Source organism: Saccostrea echinata, unplaced genomic scaffold (genome assembly GCF_033153115.1).
Source record: "Saccostrea echinata isolate AGI-Se365-2 ecotype Australia unplaced genomic scaffold, CSIRO_AGI_Sech_v1 ptg000012l, whole genome shotgun sequence".
In the NCBI taxonomy this organism is placed as follows: Eukaryota; Metazoa; Mollusca; class Bivalvia; order Ostreida; family Ostreidae; genus Saccostrea; species Saccostrea echinata.
This window is the reverse complement of record NW_026889761.1, coordinates 25,073,960-25,094,918: the sequence shown is the minus strand read 5'-3', so window position 1 is coordinate 25,094,918 and position 20,959 is coordinate 25,073,960. Positions and strand designations below refer to the sequence as shown.

The following is a 20,959-nucleotide window of genomic DNA, read 5'->3' as shown; positions in this document are numbered from 1 at the left end:
CACAGTGGAAGCAGAAGTATGAGTCTTTGAGTAATGAATAGGCAATATTTTAACGTAATTTGACCATGCATCTTCGTGAATGTTATTCTGTTTTTCGCTTACAATGCTTGATAATTTTAAGATCGATGTCAAATATTAATTCATATAGACAGATGTTTGAATTCATATAAGACAAATGATAATTAATATATCAATAAAAATTTTATAGCCCTTTTCATTTCTTCTTCTTATATTATTTTACCCTGCTTTTTTAGCTCTTCGGTGGGTGATGAAGGCTATATTAAAATTATCAAATTTCTCTTAAACTAGCCCGATGACCTACCTTGAATTTTTAATATGATTTAGAACAAAGACTCAACACAAACATATATAAAATTCAGAAAATTTCAATGGTTAGTTTTTTTGTTGACAACCTATCAATCTCTACCATAATTTCAGCATGTTACTAGACATCCAAGACTTGATTTCATTGAGACAGCATGCTAACCGAGAAGACACATTCAGCCAGGTCTCAGTTGGTTCTACTACTAGATAAACTTGCGTATCATCGGCGTATACGTGGTACCTCATACCATGACGCAAGCAAATCTCGGTAAGCGGACGGGAAAAAATACAGTATATTTTAGGCCCCAACACTGAGCCTTGAGGTACACCGATACATGCCAAGAAATCCCGTCCATTTTTCCACAGCGATGGAGTCAATAAAAGTGTAATTGATGCAAATCACCCATATTCCCCTAACGCTGGCGAGACAATTAACGGCAGCAGATTTGAGGGGGTGGATCCTAAGTTTTCCGTTTTCTTAGTCAAAGAAAAATAAACTTCTACCCCAGGAAGTAGCCTCCTATGCCCTGAAAAAAATAGTTCCTGTCAAAAACCTTTATTTATTTACAAAATATGTAAAATGCACTAGACACAGGTACCAAAATTGTAAAAATAGACTGGAAGGAAATTAAAAAAAAATTCAAAAGGAAAAAATAATAATTTTATATGTATGGAACTACAATTGAATAAGTTCATTTTCATTGGTCAATTACCGGTATGATACCTTAATAAGGCGCGAGACTTCCACAACAACCAAGTTCGTCGTGCCCGATGTTAATTTATACTAGGAAAAAAATATTTTCATATATAAACACTGAAAAATTTGAAAGGCGTCTAATTTTTACTGAACAATTAATTAGTTCACTACAATTTATATCACTTTCTTTTTCTTCTTTTTTTACCGCATATGATTTGCATGGAAAATCCCCCCCCCCCTTTAAAAAAAACAACAGGAAAAAAGGTGCAAAGGCTTCTAAATAATAAGTATTCTAGCTTTAATTTCAAACCAGTAAAACTTAAGATCCTTCCCTCAAAACTGCTGACATTAATTGCCTCGCACACATCTCCCTAGGGAAAAATCGCAGATTAACGTTAATTCCGCTTTTATTGAGTTCGCTCTAAAACTAGAATGCGTACCTTTTCTTGGCATGTTTAATGGTAATGGATCGGAAATTTCGGAACCAACTGATATGCGTTGCGTTCTTTGACTCATGTATGACTTGATCCACAAAAGAGCGTTCTCTGTTATACCAAAAGTGTGTGCAAGCCGTTTATACAAGATGCCATGGACAATGACGTCGAAGGCTGCCGAAAGATCCAACATAACTAGAACTGCACAACTGTTGTTGTCCAGCGCAGCAGCAATGTCGTGATGAACACGAAGTAGGTCTCAGTGGAATGGTATTTCCTGTAAGCGGACTGAAGGTCATCGTTAAGACGGTTTTGTTCTAGATGACGATCAATTCGAAAGGCGACGACCTTTTCCAAAACTTTTGATATGAAAGGCAAGTTCGAGACAGGTCGATAATTTTTGAAACATTCTTTATCCAAACCTTGTTTTTTATGCAATGGTTTCACAACTGCCTCCTTGAAACTCGATGGAACAGAACACTCAGATATCGATTTGTTGATGATATCTGTGATATGAGGCACTAATACTGAACTTTCACATTCTTTGAGTAAATTGGTTGGTAACGGGTCTAAACAGCACGTTTTTGGTGCAGAGTTTGACAAAATTTTCAAAACTTCCTCACAAGTTGTAGGATCAAAATTGACCAACGCTTCGCCCTGAAAGGGTTTATCAAAAGCCATGGAATTAGTGTCGCCTCTGCTTTCACTGACCAACTCATCTCGAATGTTGTTTATCTTGTTACTGAAAAATGATCCAAACTTGTTCGCTAATTCCAAATCAGATGTACAGTCGGGAAGAATAGGAGCATTTGATTCTCCAAGTAATGAATTCGTAATTTTGAAAATTGTTCCTTGATCATCACCGCAAGAATTAATTTTGGACAGATAGTAGTCTCGCTTGCTTTCAACGAGTAGCTTCGTGCTCGATGAACACTTTTCATTGTAAATCAAATGATGCACAGTCAGTTTAGTGCGCCTCCAAACCCTTTCAGCTTTTCTTTTCTCACGTTTTGCTTCGCGCAGTTCAGATGAGTACCACTTTGTGTTCGGTCTTAACGTAATTTCTTTACTTAAGAGAGGTGCGTGTTTGTCGACAACATCGCGCACAATGGAATCGTACTTCGTGACATGGTCGTCAAGCGAAATGTCATCTGATTTCAGAAAACTAAGGGTGTCATCGAGGTCGGAACTCAGGTCCTTTATATTAACTTCACGAAATTGCCTAAAACTCACTAATTTCTTTGGTTTTTCCGGTTTCGAAACATTCAAAACAGTACATATATCCTTGTGATCACCGGACACATTCCCTCTCAGATCACATAATAAGGGATCTTTTTCCTCCGGTTCACATGTGAAGTATGAAAGCCCTAGCACCATTTGTTCAAAAGTTACGACCAAGGTTAAAGTTTTTTCCAAAGTAGGTCAAACCCCAAGGTCTAGGTTAAACTGTCAAAGTTGTTGGTATCCGAAGGAAGGTCTTGTTACAAAAAATGCAAATGTGAAGTTTGAAAGCCCTGGCACTAACTGTACAAAAGTTATGGCCAAAGTAAAAGTCTGATAAAATTTAGCAAACATGTTTATTGAAAGGTTGGTTGCCCCCCTCCCCTCCCCCCCACACACTTTTTGTTGTAGCAGAGTTAAATCATGGTGATTTGGTAAATGTATTAATAAAATTTTGATTTGTGAAAGTTGGAACATAACCCACCCACCCTCCGACCCCTGTCGTTCTCTGCGTACACTTCACTTCCATGCTGGCTATTAGCGCCTGGAATTCCAGGATGTCCTCTTGATATTACGAGAGGTTTCACAGACCAACATGAACATGTACAGTACAAGTTCGAATTGCAAGTATGCATTTACATCAGTTTTCTTGTTTAGTAATTATAACTTCTATGCGGGATTGGACACAGATTTGGAACTAACAATTTCTAAAAATTTCAGTATAATATCATGACTATACATTGCTAGAGCATTTCACACCAAAATATTATAAAAGCGTGTTGGGAAACTTCTTCTATCTGGAAATTATTACTACGAATTTTAGGACGTGTTTGATTTTCACATGCTTGCTCTGGAAGTTAACTTTACCCTTAATGTTTAAGAAAAGTGGAAAATTTGTTGCATAATAATGAAAAATATTAAAAATGTAATCCAGAAAATTCACAGTAGAAATATGATAAAGCAAAACCAACTCACCGGTATTGTCAGTTCATTCTTAGTGATGTGTGCGAGTAAACAAATTGAATACACCTGGTAAAACGTACACACTAACAATAATAGAGCTCATGCCCATGTTTACAAACACAGATGTTAGACATGATGTTATGAAGAATGTCAATGTCATTCAATTTTAAGAATTTTCATTTAACTGCAAATTCAATAAAATGAAGTTATTTTTTGAATAAAAATAGAAAAAGAAAACAAAACGACATTGCAAATGAGTCTAGACCCCTTTAAATACTTTAAATGCAAAAGTCTTTATGATATAATTTCAATTTTTCTTTGTAAGTTTATGCACTTTATAATGTACATCAATATTTTAATTCAATATATGCAAATATTTATAAGAATAAATTCAAAAAAAGAGTTCTTTTAACCTTGATTTGTTAAATCACAATTTGAAAGTCAATATTTGTTAATTTAACACAATAAAATAATATTCATCATAAAAACATAAAGTTTCCTTTATACTTGTACTCAGTCTTCAGGTTTTAGAAAAACACACCTTTCATTGAAATAAAACAGCAAATTAGAAAATATAAACTACAGCTTTGCACTAAAGGGTTCTCGGCAATCTAAACATATGTAGTTACATGTACACATTCAGAATTTCATAATTAGCAATAGTGATGACTAAATGCACATATTTCACCTGTTTCATGTACCTGAACATGCTGGTTTACAAAACCTCTCTATTTTTTTTACATTCTAAAATTTCTTTGTCTGAGATAAAACTACAAATAGTAAAAATACTTCATTTCTAAATAAAGCTTCTGGTTCATTGATAGGCGTGGTTAAAAAAAATCACGTGCGGGGCAGGAGAGAGAGAGACAAAAGTAAGCAGGGCTTGTAGCACGTGAATTTACGGAATCAAGAGCATGTAAATATAAGGAATAACTGTCAGATTTTTTAATTTCATGACGATGATCAAGAGATTGGCTTGCGTGATAATTTTATGCATGCTATGCAAATTATCACGGAAGCCAATTGCTTGATCACATCATGAAACCAAAAAATTAGACAGTTATTCCTTAATACGTGATACATGTAACATACTTGACATCAGATGAATTACAGTCATGTTTATTTATAATCACAATAACACTGATATGGCAGGTAAAGTGATATTTGTATTTTAATTCAGTGAACATTCTTTATGAACCATAGAAAATGATAAGGATAATGACATTGCAAATCATATATAAATTACTGATGCCAACCTTGTTGATACAACATTATTCTATAAAAACATATTTCTTCATAGCTATTTTCTACAAAAAAAAAATTAAGAATGAGCATCAATAACAAAAGAGTTTGATATGTAACAAATAAATGATGATTTAGATTCCCATAGAGAGAAAAAAGATAAAAATAAATTAATGTAATTAATAAATAATATTCTTTAAAATAAAACAAATACCAATCACATGTACATGTAAAATATTATGGACGGAGTTGTACAATATAATTTTATTGAGCTACATGTACATGTATGTAAATTCACTCAGAAATGGATACACTGAGATCACAAAAATACTGGTACATGTATATGAAACTGCTTTGCAATTATTTATTAAGTACATTTGTTACTTCTTTTTTAAAAATTATAACAATAAAAATCATTCTTTAAGTTAGTGTCATTTATCAGAACAAAAAATACTTCTCAATAACTTCAAATGATTTGATCAAATTTAAATTTTGTTGATCTACTTCTTGAATATTACATTAATATCACCATGGAATTCTTATATACAATTTACATAAACTAAAATTAATTGTGAAACATTTCACAAAACTGATAAAATTGATTTTTTTTCATAATCAGGCAAGTTTTTTTTTTTGAACGAAAAATAAAATATTTTTTTTTTAAATAAACAATCATTTTTTCCCCAAGTTAATCAAAAGTAATGGTTAAGATATGTATTTATAGAAAAATACCCTGTTAATAAGTAAAAAAAAAAAAATTAAAAAAAAATCATACTCATTACTTCATAGGAGATGAGACATTACATTAATGGCACAGATATAAGTCTATAGAGAAAACATCCACTACATTATCAATACTTATAGGTTATTGACTGAATATCGGGAAACATGTCCGCCTGAAGTCTTTGCGGAGTAAAGTGGACCAAGCTTGCCAGGTCCGCATCCATGAAAAGACCGAGGACAGGCATATTTCCTTATATTCAGTCAATAACCTTTTTTATTACATGTTTTACTAGTATCAGTATATTTTATTATGATTTATATGGATGGAATCTCTCTAAATTTCTGGTCATAAACATCCTTACAACATAAATAACTGCCAGTTCAATGAATATTTGTGACGTCAAATGTAGATGTATGTGATATTATTAAGAATGGAGAAACGGGAAAATATATTGTGACATCACAAACAAAAGTAGTCCCCAAGCATCTACAGTGTGGGCCAATATGGCTTTGTAATGCCTGGGTATTCTCTTTATATTCTATTGAGAAATATACAAAATATGCAATAATGATATCTATTCAATGATTTAAATCATTCAATATTTGAGAAAAAAAAATCTTATCAAATTATTCTTAAACTTTAAAAACGAGTTTTAAAAATATTCTGTAATTATTTTATGAAAACAAGCTAATCATTTTTATAAACAATGAAAGATGAAAAAAATCTACATTGTATTTGAATTTTGATTAAGTGTTTCAGTACAAAACAATTACAAAATGTGTTATAATATTTTCAATAATCATATGAAAAAAACATTAAGCACATGGCTAGTCACATGACAGATCACATGACTTTTATGAATAAATCACATGACAACACACACTCGACTGTCTCTGTCAGGGTTGGAGCTATTTCTACCCTTCACTTTGGCTAGCTCACTCTGGGAAAAAAAATTTAAAAAAAAACATGCAGTAATTAATAAATTATCCATGATAAAAAAGAGCAAAGGACAAGACAGTAACTTATGATTGTCCTGTACTTTAGAACAGAGTGATTGTAGTTACCTGTAATGAAGTGAGTAAGTTATGATTGTCTTCTAGTTTAAAACACAATGATTGTAATTACCTGTAAGAAGGTGAGTAACTTTTGATTGTTATGTAGTTTAGAACAGAGTAATTGTAATTACCTGAAAGGTGAGTAACTTATGATTGTCCTGTAGTTTAGAACAGAGTGATTGTAGTTACCTGTAAGGAGGTGAGTAACTTATGATTGTCCTGTAGTTTAAAACACAGTGATTGTAATTACCTGTAAGGTGAGTAACTTGTGATTGTCCTGTAGTTTAGAACAGAGTGATTTTAGTTACCTGTAAGGTGAGTGACTTATGATTGTCCTGTAGTTTAAAACACAGCGATTGTAATTACCTGTAAGGTGAGTAACTTATGATTGTCCTGTAGTTTAGAACAGAGTGATTTTAGTTACCTGTAAGGAGGTGAGTAACTTATGATTGTCCTGTAACTTAGAACAGAGTGATTGTAATTACCTGTAAGGTGGTGAGTAACTTATGATTGTCCTGTAGTTTAGAACAGAGTGATTATAGTTACCTGTAAGGAGGTGAGTAACTTATGATTGTCCTGTAACTTAGAACAGAGTGATTGTAATTACCTGTAAGGAGGTGAGTAACTTATGATTGTCCTGTAGTTTAGAACAGAGTGATTGTAGTTACCAATAAGGAGGCGAGTAACTTATCATTGTCCTGTAGCTTAGGACAGGGTGATTGTAATTACCTGTAAGGAGGTAACTTATGATTGTCCTGTAGTTTAGAACAGAGTGATTGTAATTACCTGTAAGGAGATGAGTGACTTATGATTGTGCTGTAGTTTAGAACAGAGTGACTGTATTATCTGTAAGGAGGTGTGTAACTTATACATGTAATTGTCCTGTAGTTCAGAACAGAGTGATTGTAATTACCTGTAAGGAGGTGAGTAATTTATGATTGTCCTGTAGTTTAGAACAATGGGACTGTAGTTCTTGTTTTAACATCTGTATCTGAGCCTCCAAATTCTTTTCTCTCTCCTAAAACAACAATAAATTCAAAGATGAAAGAAATCATAATTCAGATATATTTACTAACAAAGGAATTGAACATGTGAATATGTCTTGACAAAACCATTCAAATTCACTGCAAATAAAAAGTCTATACAAATTTATATTCCCCTATACTACCCAAAAATTATTACACTTTTCCTTCTAAAATAAGAGGGACTATGTACCAAGATTGCTGTGTAAACATCATGCAAATAAATCCATTTCTCTCTGGTATATTACCTACTATAATGTTCTATGTGTTGTGTACCTGAGCTTTCCTCTCTAGCTCCTGTTTCTCCATCTCTCTGGTATTTTAACTATTACAATGTTCTATGTGTTGTGTACCTGAGCTTTCCTCTCTAGCTCTCATTTCTCCATCTCTCTCTGGTATTTTACCTATAACGTTCTATGTGTTGTGTACCTGAGCTTTCCTCTCTAGCTCCCGTTTCTCCATCTCTCTCTGGTATTTTACCTATAATGTTCTGTTTTGTGTACCTGAGCTTTCCTCTCTAGCTCCTGTTTCTCCATCTCTCTGGTATTTTAACTATTACAATGTTCTATGTGTTGTGTACCTGAGCTTTCCTCTCTAGCTCCCGTTTCTCCATCTCTCTCTCTGGTATTTTACCTATAATGTTCTATATGATGTGTACCTGAGCTTTCCTCTCTAGCTCCCATTTCTCCATCTTTCTCTGGTATTTTACCTATTATAATGTTCTATGTGTTGTGTACCTGAGCTTTCCTCTCTAGCTCCCGTTTCTCCATCTCTCTCTCTGGTATTTTACCTATAATGTTCTATGTGTTGTGTACCTGAGGTTTCATCTCTAGCTCCCGTTTCTCCCTCTCTCTCTGGTATTTTAACTATTACAATGTTCTATGTGTTGTGTACCTGAGCTTTCCTCTCTAGCTCCTGTTTCTCCATCTCTCTCTGGTATTTTACCTATAATGTTATCTGTTTTGTGTACCTGAGCTTTCCTCTCTAGCTCTCATTTCTCCGTCTCTCTCTCTCTGGTATTTTACCTAAAACGTTCTATGTGTTGTGTACCTGAGCTTTCCTCTCTAGCTCCCGTTTCTCCATCTCTCTCTCTGGTATTTTACCTATAATGATCTATGTGTTGTGTACCTGAGCTTTCCTCTCTAGCTCCCGTTTCTCCAGCTCTCTCTCTGGTATTTTACCTATAATGATCTATGTGTTGTGTACCTGAGCTTTCCTCTCTAGCTCCCGTTTCTCCATCTCTCTCTGGTATTTTACCTATAATGTTCTATGTGTTGTGTACCTGAGCTTTCCTCTCTAGCTCCCGTTTTTCCAGTTCTCTCTCTGGTATTTTACCTATAATGTTTTATGTGTTGTGTACCTGAGCTTTCCTCTCTAGCTCCCGTTTCTCCAGCTCTCTCTCTGGTATTTTACCTGTAATGTTTTATGTGTTGTGTACCTGAGCTTTCCTCTCTAGCTCCCGTTTCTCCAGCTCTCTCTCTGGTATTTTACCTATAATGTTTTATGTGTTGTGTACCTGAGCTTTCCTCTCTAGCTCCCGTTTCTCCATCTCTCTCTGGTATTTTACCTATAATGTTCTATGAGTTGTGTACCTGAGCTTTCCTCTCTAGCTCCTGTTTCTCCATCTCTCTCGGGTATTTTACCTATAATGTTCTATGTGTTGTGTACCTGAGCTTTCCTCTCTAGCTCCCGTTTCTCCATCTCTCTCTGGTATTTGTGTTCTTCCTCCATTATCCTCAATCTCTCCTCAGCCTTCTTCTTCTCCTCACGAGTGATCTCTAATTCATTCTGTCAACAAAATAACAATATGTACTATTAATAACTTAAAAAAATCTACATCTTGCATCTATTATCATTATAAACTATCAAATTTACACAATATGCCAACAAGAGGACAATCATTTGAAGAGGATGAGGGAAATGCCTCAGCCATGTACTCAGAAAGGACCTGAGATAGCATCATCAAAATAGCTCTCTTCTGTAAAATGGAATAGATAAAACAAAAAAGAGGGAGATCCAAAGTCACCTGGTGACAAACAGTGGAGGCCAAAATAAAAGAAAAACAGAAGTTGGGACTCTTTACAGAAGAAAGCCAGTGACTGACAGTGATGGACAGTCCTTGTTACTGCCCTATAAGCCAAAGAAATCAGATATGTAATGCTTTTATTGTATGAAGATTAAGTCATATCGAGTTTATGTACAGAAAACTTGCTTATAAAGAACTTGGTTAAATAAGGGAATTTCCATTATAAGGGATTTCATATGTATCCCCTCTGCGACTTTCAACAAAGTTCCTTTTACAGATATAATCTCCTTACTAAGGAAGTAAAATTCATTGTCCCAGAGTTTTTCTTATAACCAAGTTTATCTATTACCTGTATAAGTATCTAAGAACCATTACCTGCAATAGATACCTCACAATCACCTACTGATATACAAAACTTAATTAATTATTAGCATATATACCTCCCACACAAATAACCTCCACTTGTTCTTCACAATGTCCTGTATACTTCAAAATAAAACATAATTACTGACCTGGAGTGCCTCTTGTTTTCTTTTCACTGTGACATCTGAGACAAAACCTCGAGCTGCCAATTTTTCTTTCCAGGACAAATCATTTCTACAGTACAATACATCAACATATGCATTACATATACAGAAAAGAGTTTAAAAATAAAGCTTTTACAACGAATTTCACAAACAGGAAAATTAGAAACATTTAGCAGAGCAATTGTTTTGCCAAAAATGTATTTAGGTCATGATTGTTATAATTGACCAACCCTCTTGTTCTTGGTTGACCTTTGGTCCGGGTCAGAGGTCGCTGTGGCCCAGGAGGTAGTCTGTTTTGTGGGGGTTTCTTGGCAGTTGGTTGTGGGCTTTTCCTGACCCCTGCAGTGTCACTGACTCTTTTGCTCCTGGTCAATTATAAAATGGTTCAAGTTCTTCAGTGAATTTCTTGAATAAATTGCACACGTTCAAAAAATTGTGATGTGAGTGTACAAGTGTTCTTGGTACACCTGGTTTACTATATTCATGGTATTCATTGTCTTGTCTTTTGATGTGATCTAGACAGAATTCTTACCCATTGTCTGGTCTTTTGATGTGATCTAGACAGAATTCTTACCCATTGTCTGTAGAGCAGTCAATCTCACTCTCCGTACTGTTAGTAGATATCGACCGATGAGAAAAATCCTGAACCTTCACCAGCTTGGACTACAAGGATGACAGGATTTTAAAAAGCGTTCAATTTAATTAAATGTAAAATCATACATGTGTATCACTAAACACTATTTGTATTTAAAAGACAGATCCAGTAACCCTATTTAAAGAATATGCTGTAACACATGTTTATGCCTTCACACAGTGTATATTGGTCATATATTGCTTTCATATCTACAGTTGTGATGTCACAATGGTTTTTGTAAGATTAGCTATTAAGTCAAATTTAGTGGATTCATACAAATAATATATATATATATATATATAGAGAGAGAGAGAGAGAGAGAGAGAGAGAGAGAGGATATTCAATGTTTTGTAGATGAATATGGAATTTATTTCAGGAGTGGGACAGGATTTTTTGATATTTTCACGAGTGCGAAGCACGAGTGAAAATATCAAAAAATCCTGTCTCACGATTGAAATAAATTCCATATTCATCTACAAAACATTGAATTTTCTGTTTATTACATTTTTTTTTTATTTTCCCTTTGCCTCTGTCTTTTCTTAACACCGTGTCATAGGCTTGACATCATAGTTGAGCGGTTGAGACCTCATAGCTTACAGTACCGACCGGACACAACCTAACACCAGAGCGAACCCAAAGCGCACCCCGGGTTCGCTTCCTGGGTTCGCTCGGGGTCCGCTTTCAGAAAATTTGGGACCGCTCTGGGTGCGCTTTGGGTTCGCTCTGCGTTCGCTCGGGGTCAGCTCTGGGCCCGCTAGAGCGAACCCGGCGTTCGCTTTCCGGGTTCGCTTTACGCACTCATGCGTGAAGCGGACCCCGCTTTAATCTTGCCGCTAGTAAGCCCCGCCCCTTGTATATTCCAAATACAGTAGTGAAATCGATCATTACTGTTTTTATGGCGATCGAAACATGTACATGTAAGTGACAATATGGAGAACGTTGATATAAATTTTCAAGAATTTCACCGTACATACGACGTAGAATTATCACTTTTATTTTTCTTAACTTACAAGCTAAGTATATCTCGAAAGAAAAAGAAGAAAAAGGGGTTAAATTTATTTTCGATGTATCGGATGAAGTGAAATTGATAAGAGTATCTTAATAAAAAAAAAGTTTTCAAATTCATTTGTTTACATTATTTGTGCGTTTTAAAATAAGTGTGAACTTTCAATTGTAATTGCAATTGCTAAATCGTAATTTAAATGTTTGAAAGACAAACACCTGAATTATGATCTTATCTATGAAATATATGAGACATACTGTACACGTAAAATGCTAAGTTTTCATATTTAGCAGTTTACATTTAAGCTAGGTTGTCGTCCATTACATGTATATGTAGGTCGTGATAATCACTAAAAATTCTCATACAGTGTAACTTGAGTTTCGTTTTACAGATCATTTATAATTTACTTCCATGCTATAAATCATTGTTTTATAAGGCGAGTTTAACGGAAGACTTATAAAAAACAACAACAACAACAATCAAAAAACCAAAACAAACAAACAAATAAAAACTAGTAACTGGTCCACTGATAAGAATATATTATTTTTTAAATTGTTCTCAAATACATGTAAATGATCATTTGAATAGTTTATGTTCCTTACTGCTTCATGACCCCCCCCCCCCCCCACCCGTCCACTACATACATGATACATGTACATACTGGAGCTGCATGTTAACAAACAAAATTCTAAATGTTTAAAAATAAATTAAAAAAAAAAAGAAAGAAAGAAAACAAACAAAACAAGAACTCAATTACTGTAACCTGGCATGATTAAGTAGATGAAATTAAGATAATAACGCCCGATGTTTGTATTTTTTTTTTATTGTTTTATTTCGATGAGCCCCTTACTCCTCTCCGTACTCGAGGCGAGGTACATGTAACTTAAGGGGCATCGAATGTAGGGGGAGTATATACTCAGGTATACCGTGACCATGGAGACAGTATACATCCAGCTAGCAAGTGTCAATATCTTCGAAACAGGTGGATGATTACCGACACGTGATGACCTTGGCTTCACTTTGAAACTATAATTATTAAAGTGTTAAAATTAAATAATTATGACAATTACAAAGTTCAAATACAGGTACCTATGTAATGAAAAAAATATATGTACGTTTTCGTATTAAGGTATCTTTGCAAGTTCAATTTACTAATGTTGGAATTACGTGCACTTTTCATGCACAAGTACTAGTCTAGTAGTCTAGTATTTTTTTTTATATCTATATAAAGTATTTTGAAAATTACATGTAGTACATGTAAAAGGTTCGTGAACATGTAAGCCTGTATACTATTATTATCTTCTTTTTTTTACTATGAATTAAAGTACTTATTGTCTGATAAATTTACGCAATGTATATTTATATATTAATGGATTTTAAAAATATAAAGAAAATAAATATGTAACTATACATGTAACATGCTACCTGGATTAAAAATATATAATGTATTAATAAATTTTAAAAATAAAAAATAATGAAAATAGATGTGTAAATATTGCATGTTGTCTGGAGAATTAAAATATATAAATGTAAAATCATGTTTAAAATCATATTAATAATATTTTTACACTGTACATTCACACGCTTTGCTTGTACAATGTTTAGATTACAAACTGGCATGTTGACTGGTCGATGCGCTGATGGTCAATGCATTTTATCACTTATCCTGATTGATAGACCTGTTCGGCATGTTGATTGGTCGACGCGCTGATGAGTTAATCGCTAATCCTGATTGACAGCTCTGTTACGCAACACCGAACGCGCGTTCGCTTTCTGGGACCGCTACTGAATTTGGGTTCGCTTTCGGCGTTCGCTCTGGGTCCGCTCTGGGTTTGCTCCGGGTTCGCTCAGGGTCAGCACTAGCGGACCCCAAGCGAACCCGAAGCGAACCCAGAGAGCGAACCCGGGGTGCGCTCTGGGTTCGCTTTCTGTTAGGTTGTGTCTGGTCGGTACTGTACCAGTTGCGAGATTGAAAACATTACAAAGCATGCATGGATTTTAGCAACATATTTGGTAAGAAATTTGCAGTTTTAGCTCTATCAAGATGGTTAGTTATACTATCTCTATCTTATGACAGGCCGGAAATTAATTTTTACTTACTTTGATATCCTTTCACACTGTGAGAGAATATCATTTTGGTATCCTTTCACACTGTGAGAGAATACCACTTTTATTCAATAAATAAATCACAGTATTTCACTGTTGAAAATGTAATAAATAAATAAATATATATATATATATATATATATATATATATATATATATATATATATATATATATATATATATATATATATATATATATATATATATATATATATACATGTATAAAAATATATATATATATATATATATTAGGGATGTCAATTTTATTCGGACAGCTTAGTCGAATAGTCGGAGGCTTTAGTCGAACGATAGTCGAATATTCGTTGAAATTTAAATTAATTTTTCATGTCATTTTCACTATTTGTTTTTTATAGACTAGTTATACAATATTTAATCTACGCTATCATACATTATACAACGAATTTCTGAATCTTAAACATCTACGTAGTACAATAAATACTGTACATCTCTATTTATCCAATTTATTTGATTTCAAAATTAATATAATATTTAATATTATATGATATAATATTTATTGCACATTTTATCTAAATGCAGGATATCAAACACTCCCCCTTCTACTTTATTTTCATAACAATAGTATATGTACCCGTTAATTGAAGCCATTTCTACGTGTCATGTCAGTGACCTTTGACTGGTAAACAATTAAAGCATGTCTCTTATAAAACATAGAGGAATTTGCGCAAATAATCAATACAATCTTAAAATGACTGCATGATATTAATATCAGAAAGAAACACCATTTAATTAATAATTACGCTCATAACTGTCCCCCAGTTTACATGTATTTGCAATTTTGTAACAGCTGTTTAATTATTCTTTATGAATAGTTGCATTACGTCAGATCTTATGGAATTGCAGGTTGAAACTTTATAATTTGAATCTACAAAACCAAACAATTCTTGAACGTCCTCTCCATTTACAATAGCAAGTGGTTGACAATCCTTGATAATCATGTTTGTGATAGCAACATTTTTCTTTCTGGGTCTGCTTTTTTGGAATTTTTTCGGAGAACTTACTTAAAAAAAAGTCTCACTTGAAGACTGTGTTTACTACATGTATGATTGACAGATTTGGCATATGATATACCATATTTGATGTTCCACTACAGAATACAAGTTTCACATAACCTTGATAACGTACTTTTAACTGTTTTTTCCATCCTGATATCTTTTAAACTATACCAAAAACTGCAGATATTGGAGGCATATTTGCCGAACATAAATTGACATACAAATAATTTTCTTTGAACAGTTAAACCATACCGAGTTTTACTTAAGAAAACATTGATCTGTATATAAATGAAAAGGGCGAATCCAAGTTTATTACCTTGAATTTAAAATTTGTTTTAGGTAACATATTTTAACGAATAACTGACTAAAGAAATTTTAGTCGATAGTCGGTATGATCGAACGATAGTCGAGTACTCGAATATTCGTTGACATCCCTAATATATATATATATATATATATATATATATATATATATATATATATATATATATATATATATATATATATATATATATATATAATATAAAACATATGATAGCTATGTAAAACATGTGATAAAAAGAATCTCTCATGGTTTGTGGTTGGATATATCTTTCATCCAACATGTGTGTTTTTTATCCTCTTCTCTAGGCTTGGGGATTAAAAAAAAAGCATACATCTCTTTGGATAAAAATCATATCCAATCACAAACCGTGGGAGATTCTATATAAATGTCACATAAGACACAAAATGATTTACCACATTAGAGGCATTTGGTGTTTTCGTCTGCTCTTTCTTTTTATCTCTTGGGCTTATTTCTATGATTCCAGGATCTTAATAAGAAAGAAAAAATAAAGAGATTGAGTATTACCCACATTCAACCAAAAATATCTACATACATTCTTGAAGAGATAAAAAAGCCAAGAAAGAAATCATGCATACTCAAACTCTGATACATTGTATACATGTATTTGTTTAAAGAGTCAACATGTTTCACATGTGTTACAAAAGTACTTACTTGGGGCTAGATCTTTGTTGATCTGGATATTGGACATAGAGCTGTCAACGACTCTTCTATGTAAGGCATCATCTGATTGGTCACTTGTGTCGTCTGCTTCATTACCATCATCCTTGGATTCCTGTTCACTGAATCTAAATTCATTTCTTATCCAGGACGGAACCTAAAAAGTATCAAGTGTTAAAATTTTTCTAATTGGTCACCATTGAAAAGCACAACATGGTATCTAAAAAAAAAAAACTGATGAAGCCTGATCATATCCCTGATGAGGTAAAGAGGACTATGTTTTATTTATTATGATGGAATTTTATGATAAGAATCTGTGTTTCTTGTCTTTCAATAATTCTGTTATATTAAATTGTATGCTATCATAGAAAATGATACTACATACTGTGCCCTGAGTATCAATTTCTGAGGCCTCTGATGAGTATTCATCCCCACCCTCTCGACTGGAGGCAGTGTACAGGGCCTGAGTCTCCGTGGGAACATTGAGAGTGTTACCACTAAATCGCTTTCTGAAACACAGAATTCAAGTTAAGTATGTTCTATCACATACTCTTGTAGCACAATCAAAGTTACTTCCCTTTATTTGTTCCATCATTGCTATAAAAGGGAGAACTAAATAGGATTTTTTTTCTGTACAGTGTGAATTGACAGAAACAAAAGAGTGTTTCTAAAAACAGACAACACAAATTCTTGCTTGTTGACCAACCTGATTCCAATCTTTTTCCGTTTTTTCCGTCTTGGGGGTGGGGCAGTAGTCTCCATCTGAATAAAGAGGTTCTCTCCATGGCAGAAAAACCCACTGATAGACAACATCTCATCACCAGACTTGAGTATTCTAAAAATAAACATTTCTGTAAGATACATGTTGAATGTAAAAGCACCATTTCCACATTATTTGAAGTGCACTTTGTGAAGGGAATAATTCACATCCTTAAAACTTCATGCAGCTGATGGCAGATACTTGTATGTGTGAATTAACATATAAATTGATACATACCTCATCAAATGCATGGGAGGGAAGATGATTTCTGAGTTTTCCTGAGACCCCTGCTCAGATTCTGGTTTTAGACTGCCTTCACTGGGGGTCCTCTTTCTGACACTACCTATAGCACAATAATAATAATACGATAATAAATCGTACAGATATCGCTCTAAGATGCCTCATGGAAGCAAATGAATGCAAAAATTAAGATTAATTCCCATTTTTAAAACTTAAAATTATTCAAACAAAAAGCATTAAAAATGCCAGAAGTCTGTGCAGGGTTTTCTCCATATTTTGTTTACTACAAAGGAAACAATCAGCTCTCAGTGTTTGGTTTGTTTGGCTGTATTGGTACATGTACTTATTTATCAAACAGAATGTAACTTCCTATTTACTGTCAAACATTATAACTGAGAACTTTTAACTCACTGAGTGGCCTGAATCCCACTGGTCCCTGAGAAGTTGATTCAGAAGTGGTGTTCCCACTAGAGCTGGGGATTCCACTGTCCGTTAGACTGGCTATACTGGCCACACTGTCTATACTTTTCTGGCGTTTGTGAGCGGGGCTCTTCATCAGAGTGACAGCCTCTCTTTCAATTTCTCCCTGGACAGAAGACTGGGATCCTATATCAGTGTAAAACAATCATCTGGGTATACTTATTAGGTCAGAGAAGGATTAAATGAAAATTCAGAGTCTTGAATGTAAACATAATTCTTAAGGTTTAATAAAATGTGAATACAAAGAAGAGCTGTCCTTATATTACACACTCAAAATACACAGTGGAAAATTGCATACAAGAACTCTTTAATTCAAATAATTCAAAAAATAAAAAACACTTTGCTAAATGACGTAGCATTGACCTTGTCAAGTGTTTGGTTTTAGTTTAAGAAACATTCTCTGATCATTAACAATATTTATGATAATTAATATGTTTTACGGTGTGACCGTTGAGGCGAGCGCAGTTGTACCATCAAAAAACCTATTTACACAGCTTACACTTGTAACATTGATCCACCTCTTCAAACGTCAAACCGCACGAGACACAGTCAAGACTGTGACGTCACATGACGTCGGAATTTACGGAGACAGCCGAGCGTCTGATTGAACGAGACTAAAGATCTTGTGCAACAATAAATGAAATACGTTGTAGAGTGAATGTAATTTTTTTTTGTTTCTTTTAAGCTCTCTGCAAAGAAAGAAAAGTAAATGTATCTCTCGGTAATGAATAATTGTCCTTGGTCTTTTGTATGTTTTGTAAGAACTTCGCATGGAACCCTGGTAGCGAAGGAATTCTGGGAATGTTGCACCAGAAAATTTGCCAGACGTATGTACAATTTTCATTCCGAATTTCCTCTGTTCTTACACGTTAGTCTATTGAGCTCACTGCGCTCGCTATTAATTTCATTGCCAAGACAAAAATTTTATACATTTCAGAGACCTATGACCTTATTAAAATAACCTTGTTAGAGGGAATGACAAATTATCAGGTCAACATTTGTATCAACTACTACCTAAATCAAACCTCTTAATATCAAAGTATTTTTAAATGTGTTGATTTCCATGACCTTGGCTTTTGACCATGGTATACCCTTATTAGGTCATACACAATATTTGTGCAAAGCAACAGTCTGTTTCTCTTTTCAAAAGTTACAACTTTGGACAATGAAAAAGATGGAGAGACAGAAAGTCTGACAATATTGGAATATTGGTATACCTCCCCCCCCCCTTCCCCATTCATTTATGAGGTACTGAGTATAACATGTTTTACACATTTTATATTTAACATAATTTTCTTCACAAAGAATATTTTTTGACATTAGGTTTGATGGGAGATCACTATAATTCAGTTTCTGAGTTAAACATAAATATCCCTTTCTCATTGTAAGTTGTTTTCCCCACCTTGTACAGAGTCCTTGTTGCTGGTAACACTAGTCACACTGGTAATGCTGGCCTGTCGGGAGTGTGCCTTAGTCGTCCCTGACCTCGGGGTCACACTCTCCAGTCTCATGTCATTGTTATTGATGAAGCTGTCAGTGGTGCTGGACTTGGAGTCATTATCCTGTAGGATCCCCGACACAGGGGTCTTGTTTCTGAGTCCCCAGTAATACAGCTCATTAGAAGTTGTACTACACACTGTGTAGTGGTCCCCACATTGTACCCTCTGGAAAATAAATCAGTATGAGAGAACCAGTATATTGTTAATGTGGATATAATAAAACCAATGGTCTGAAATTAATTCTAAAATGAAATTATTCCATTTCTATTTTTAAAAAAGTATAGTAAATTTTATGAATTTGAATTCCTTTAGTTGTTCAATGTTCCCTTTAGTTTATCACTATATTCAGACTTATTTCTTTCAAATTGGTACTTTCTGATAGAATTAGGATTTTTCATTTTTTTTCCAAATACTTTAACAACATATCATTATGGTTGTATGCAGTGATTACTAGCTATAAGGTAGTGCCTGTATTGTACACACATTTACCACTGTCTCCAGCATGGCCTTGACCTCCACTGGTGCCCTGGATGGTTTGGTATCCCCGATCCCCAACTGTCCCTCACTGTTTTTACCAAATGTATAGATATGTCCTGGCTCCACAATAACAGCTGTGTGACACGCCCCCATAGATATATCCTGGACCCTGTGTCGAGCCAGAGCCCTGACTGGGGTGGGGTTGCTAGCCCCCTCTACCTCTGTCTGCAATGGGAACAGTAGATATTACATTATCTCAAGCTTATATTTACAATTTATGTCATAGTGGACTTCAAAAATATCATAGATCTGTTTTAAACAAACAAAAATCATTTTCCTTTTCTGATTTCTGGACAGTTATCAGCATAAATGGCAGCAGTATTTAAAGGAATTTATTCATTCTAGAAGCATCCTAGGCAAGTCTTTTATACCCACTTCTCTTTATATCTCTGAAATCTTTGGCTAAAGCAAAGATATACTGCATCATAACTGTTCAATGGAACAAGAAATTCAAGGCATAAGATGAAGAAAACTTTCTTAGTTTTAAGCTTTCTGATTCATGAATTCAAAACAATGAAAAATTCACTATTTATTCAAATTTATTCCAAAGCAAAGTCTTAGCTGGCCTCTATGCCATTCCTTCCCCTACCCTTAATTAGATTCCATCCAGGTACTATGGAAAACACCAAAGTCGATAGAAGCATATTGTTCAAACTCAAATAAAATTTATACTGGCCAGGCCAGCAGGACAAAGCAGTCTTGGCTGAAATGATTGCTTACAGCTGATAGGACAAGGCTGTATTTTACATGTAGATGTATATTTTCTCAGAGTACATATAAGGTAAAAATATCATGGTAAGGAAATCTTTATTTTTAAAGTTTTTAATAATGATAAACTTTTCTAATGAGTAGCAATTCTACTTCTGGATTTTCCTCCAATTTTTTGGCATTGCAATTAACTTTAGGATATTTTAATTTTTTATATAAAAATAAAAAAGGTATTCATATTACCTTTATAAAATTTTTTTCATTCCTATGAATTTAGTATTTACATGAATATCATTCTATTTCAGTTTTCTCATGATGGTTATTTTCCACAAAAATTCAAACTTCTCTCAGCTTTCATTCATTAAGCTTGCATTCTAACAATCAAAACTAATTAACTTTACTTCCTGCATCACCTCCGACAAACATCGAGGGCATGAAATAAGCAATATATTCTACTGAAAATTGGCTCAAAGAGAAGAGATACAGAAGAAGGCTTGAATGAATTGCTGGTATGAATCTCTCCAACTTATGAGCCCAAAAGAGTCAATATTGTAGATTCAATACATCATTAAAATGCAACAGCAAATACACAAAAAATGATAAAGCACAATTACACTAACAACAGCTGTAAATAATAGACAAGGAGAAACCTTCAGACCTGCCAACGTCAGAAAATGAAAAATCATATGGAAGGAATCCAGGGGCAGCTTAGGACGCCAA

General features: G+C 34.0%; 1 protein-coding gene across 2 annotated transcripts in view; it reads right to left on the bottom strand.

Moving 5' to 3' along the window:
- Window positions 1–6,358: 6,358 nt before the first annotated feature.
- Window positions 6,359–20,959, bottom strand: part of LOC133185599 (uncharacterized) — a 37,981-nt gene continuing 23,380 nt past the window's right edge. The window contains exons 21-34 of one of the 2 annotated variants that reach the window (XM_061320911.1): window positions 19,484–19,696; window positions 18,898–19,159; window positions 17,427–17,621; window positions 17,013–17,118; window positions 16,722–16,850; window positions 16,401–16,524; window positions 16,010–16,172; window positions 15,751–15,824; window positions 10,810–10,898; window positions 10,466–10,600; window positions 10,221–10,305; window positions 9,351–9,470; window positions 7,574–7,678; window positions 6,359–6,545 (exon numbers count right to left, since the gene is read on the bottom strand). In XM_061320911.1, coding sequence (XP_061176895.1) covers window positions 6,471–6,545; window positions 7,574–7,678; window positions 9,351–9,470; window positions 10,221–10,305; window positions 10,466–10,600; window positions 10,810–10,898; window positions 15,751–15,824; window positions 16,010–16,172; window positions 16,401–16,524; window positions 16,722–16,850; window positions 17,013–17,118; window positions 17,427–17,621; window positions 18,898–19,159; window positions 19,484–19,696 — 1,875 coding nt within the window. In that variant the 3' untranslated portion in view covers window positions 6,359–6,470. Of the gene's footprint in view, window positions 6,546–7,573; window positions 7,679–9,350; window positions 9,471–10,220; window positions 10,306–10,465; window positions 10,601–10,809; window positions 10,899–15,750; window positions 15,825–16,009; window positions 16,173–16,400; window positions 16,525–16,721; window positions 16,851–17,012; window positions 17,119–17,426; window positions 17,622–18,897; window positions 19,160–19,477; window positions 19,697–20,959 lie in introns of both variants that reach the window. The other variant, XM_061320910.1, reaches the window with a different exon arrangement.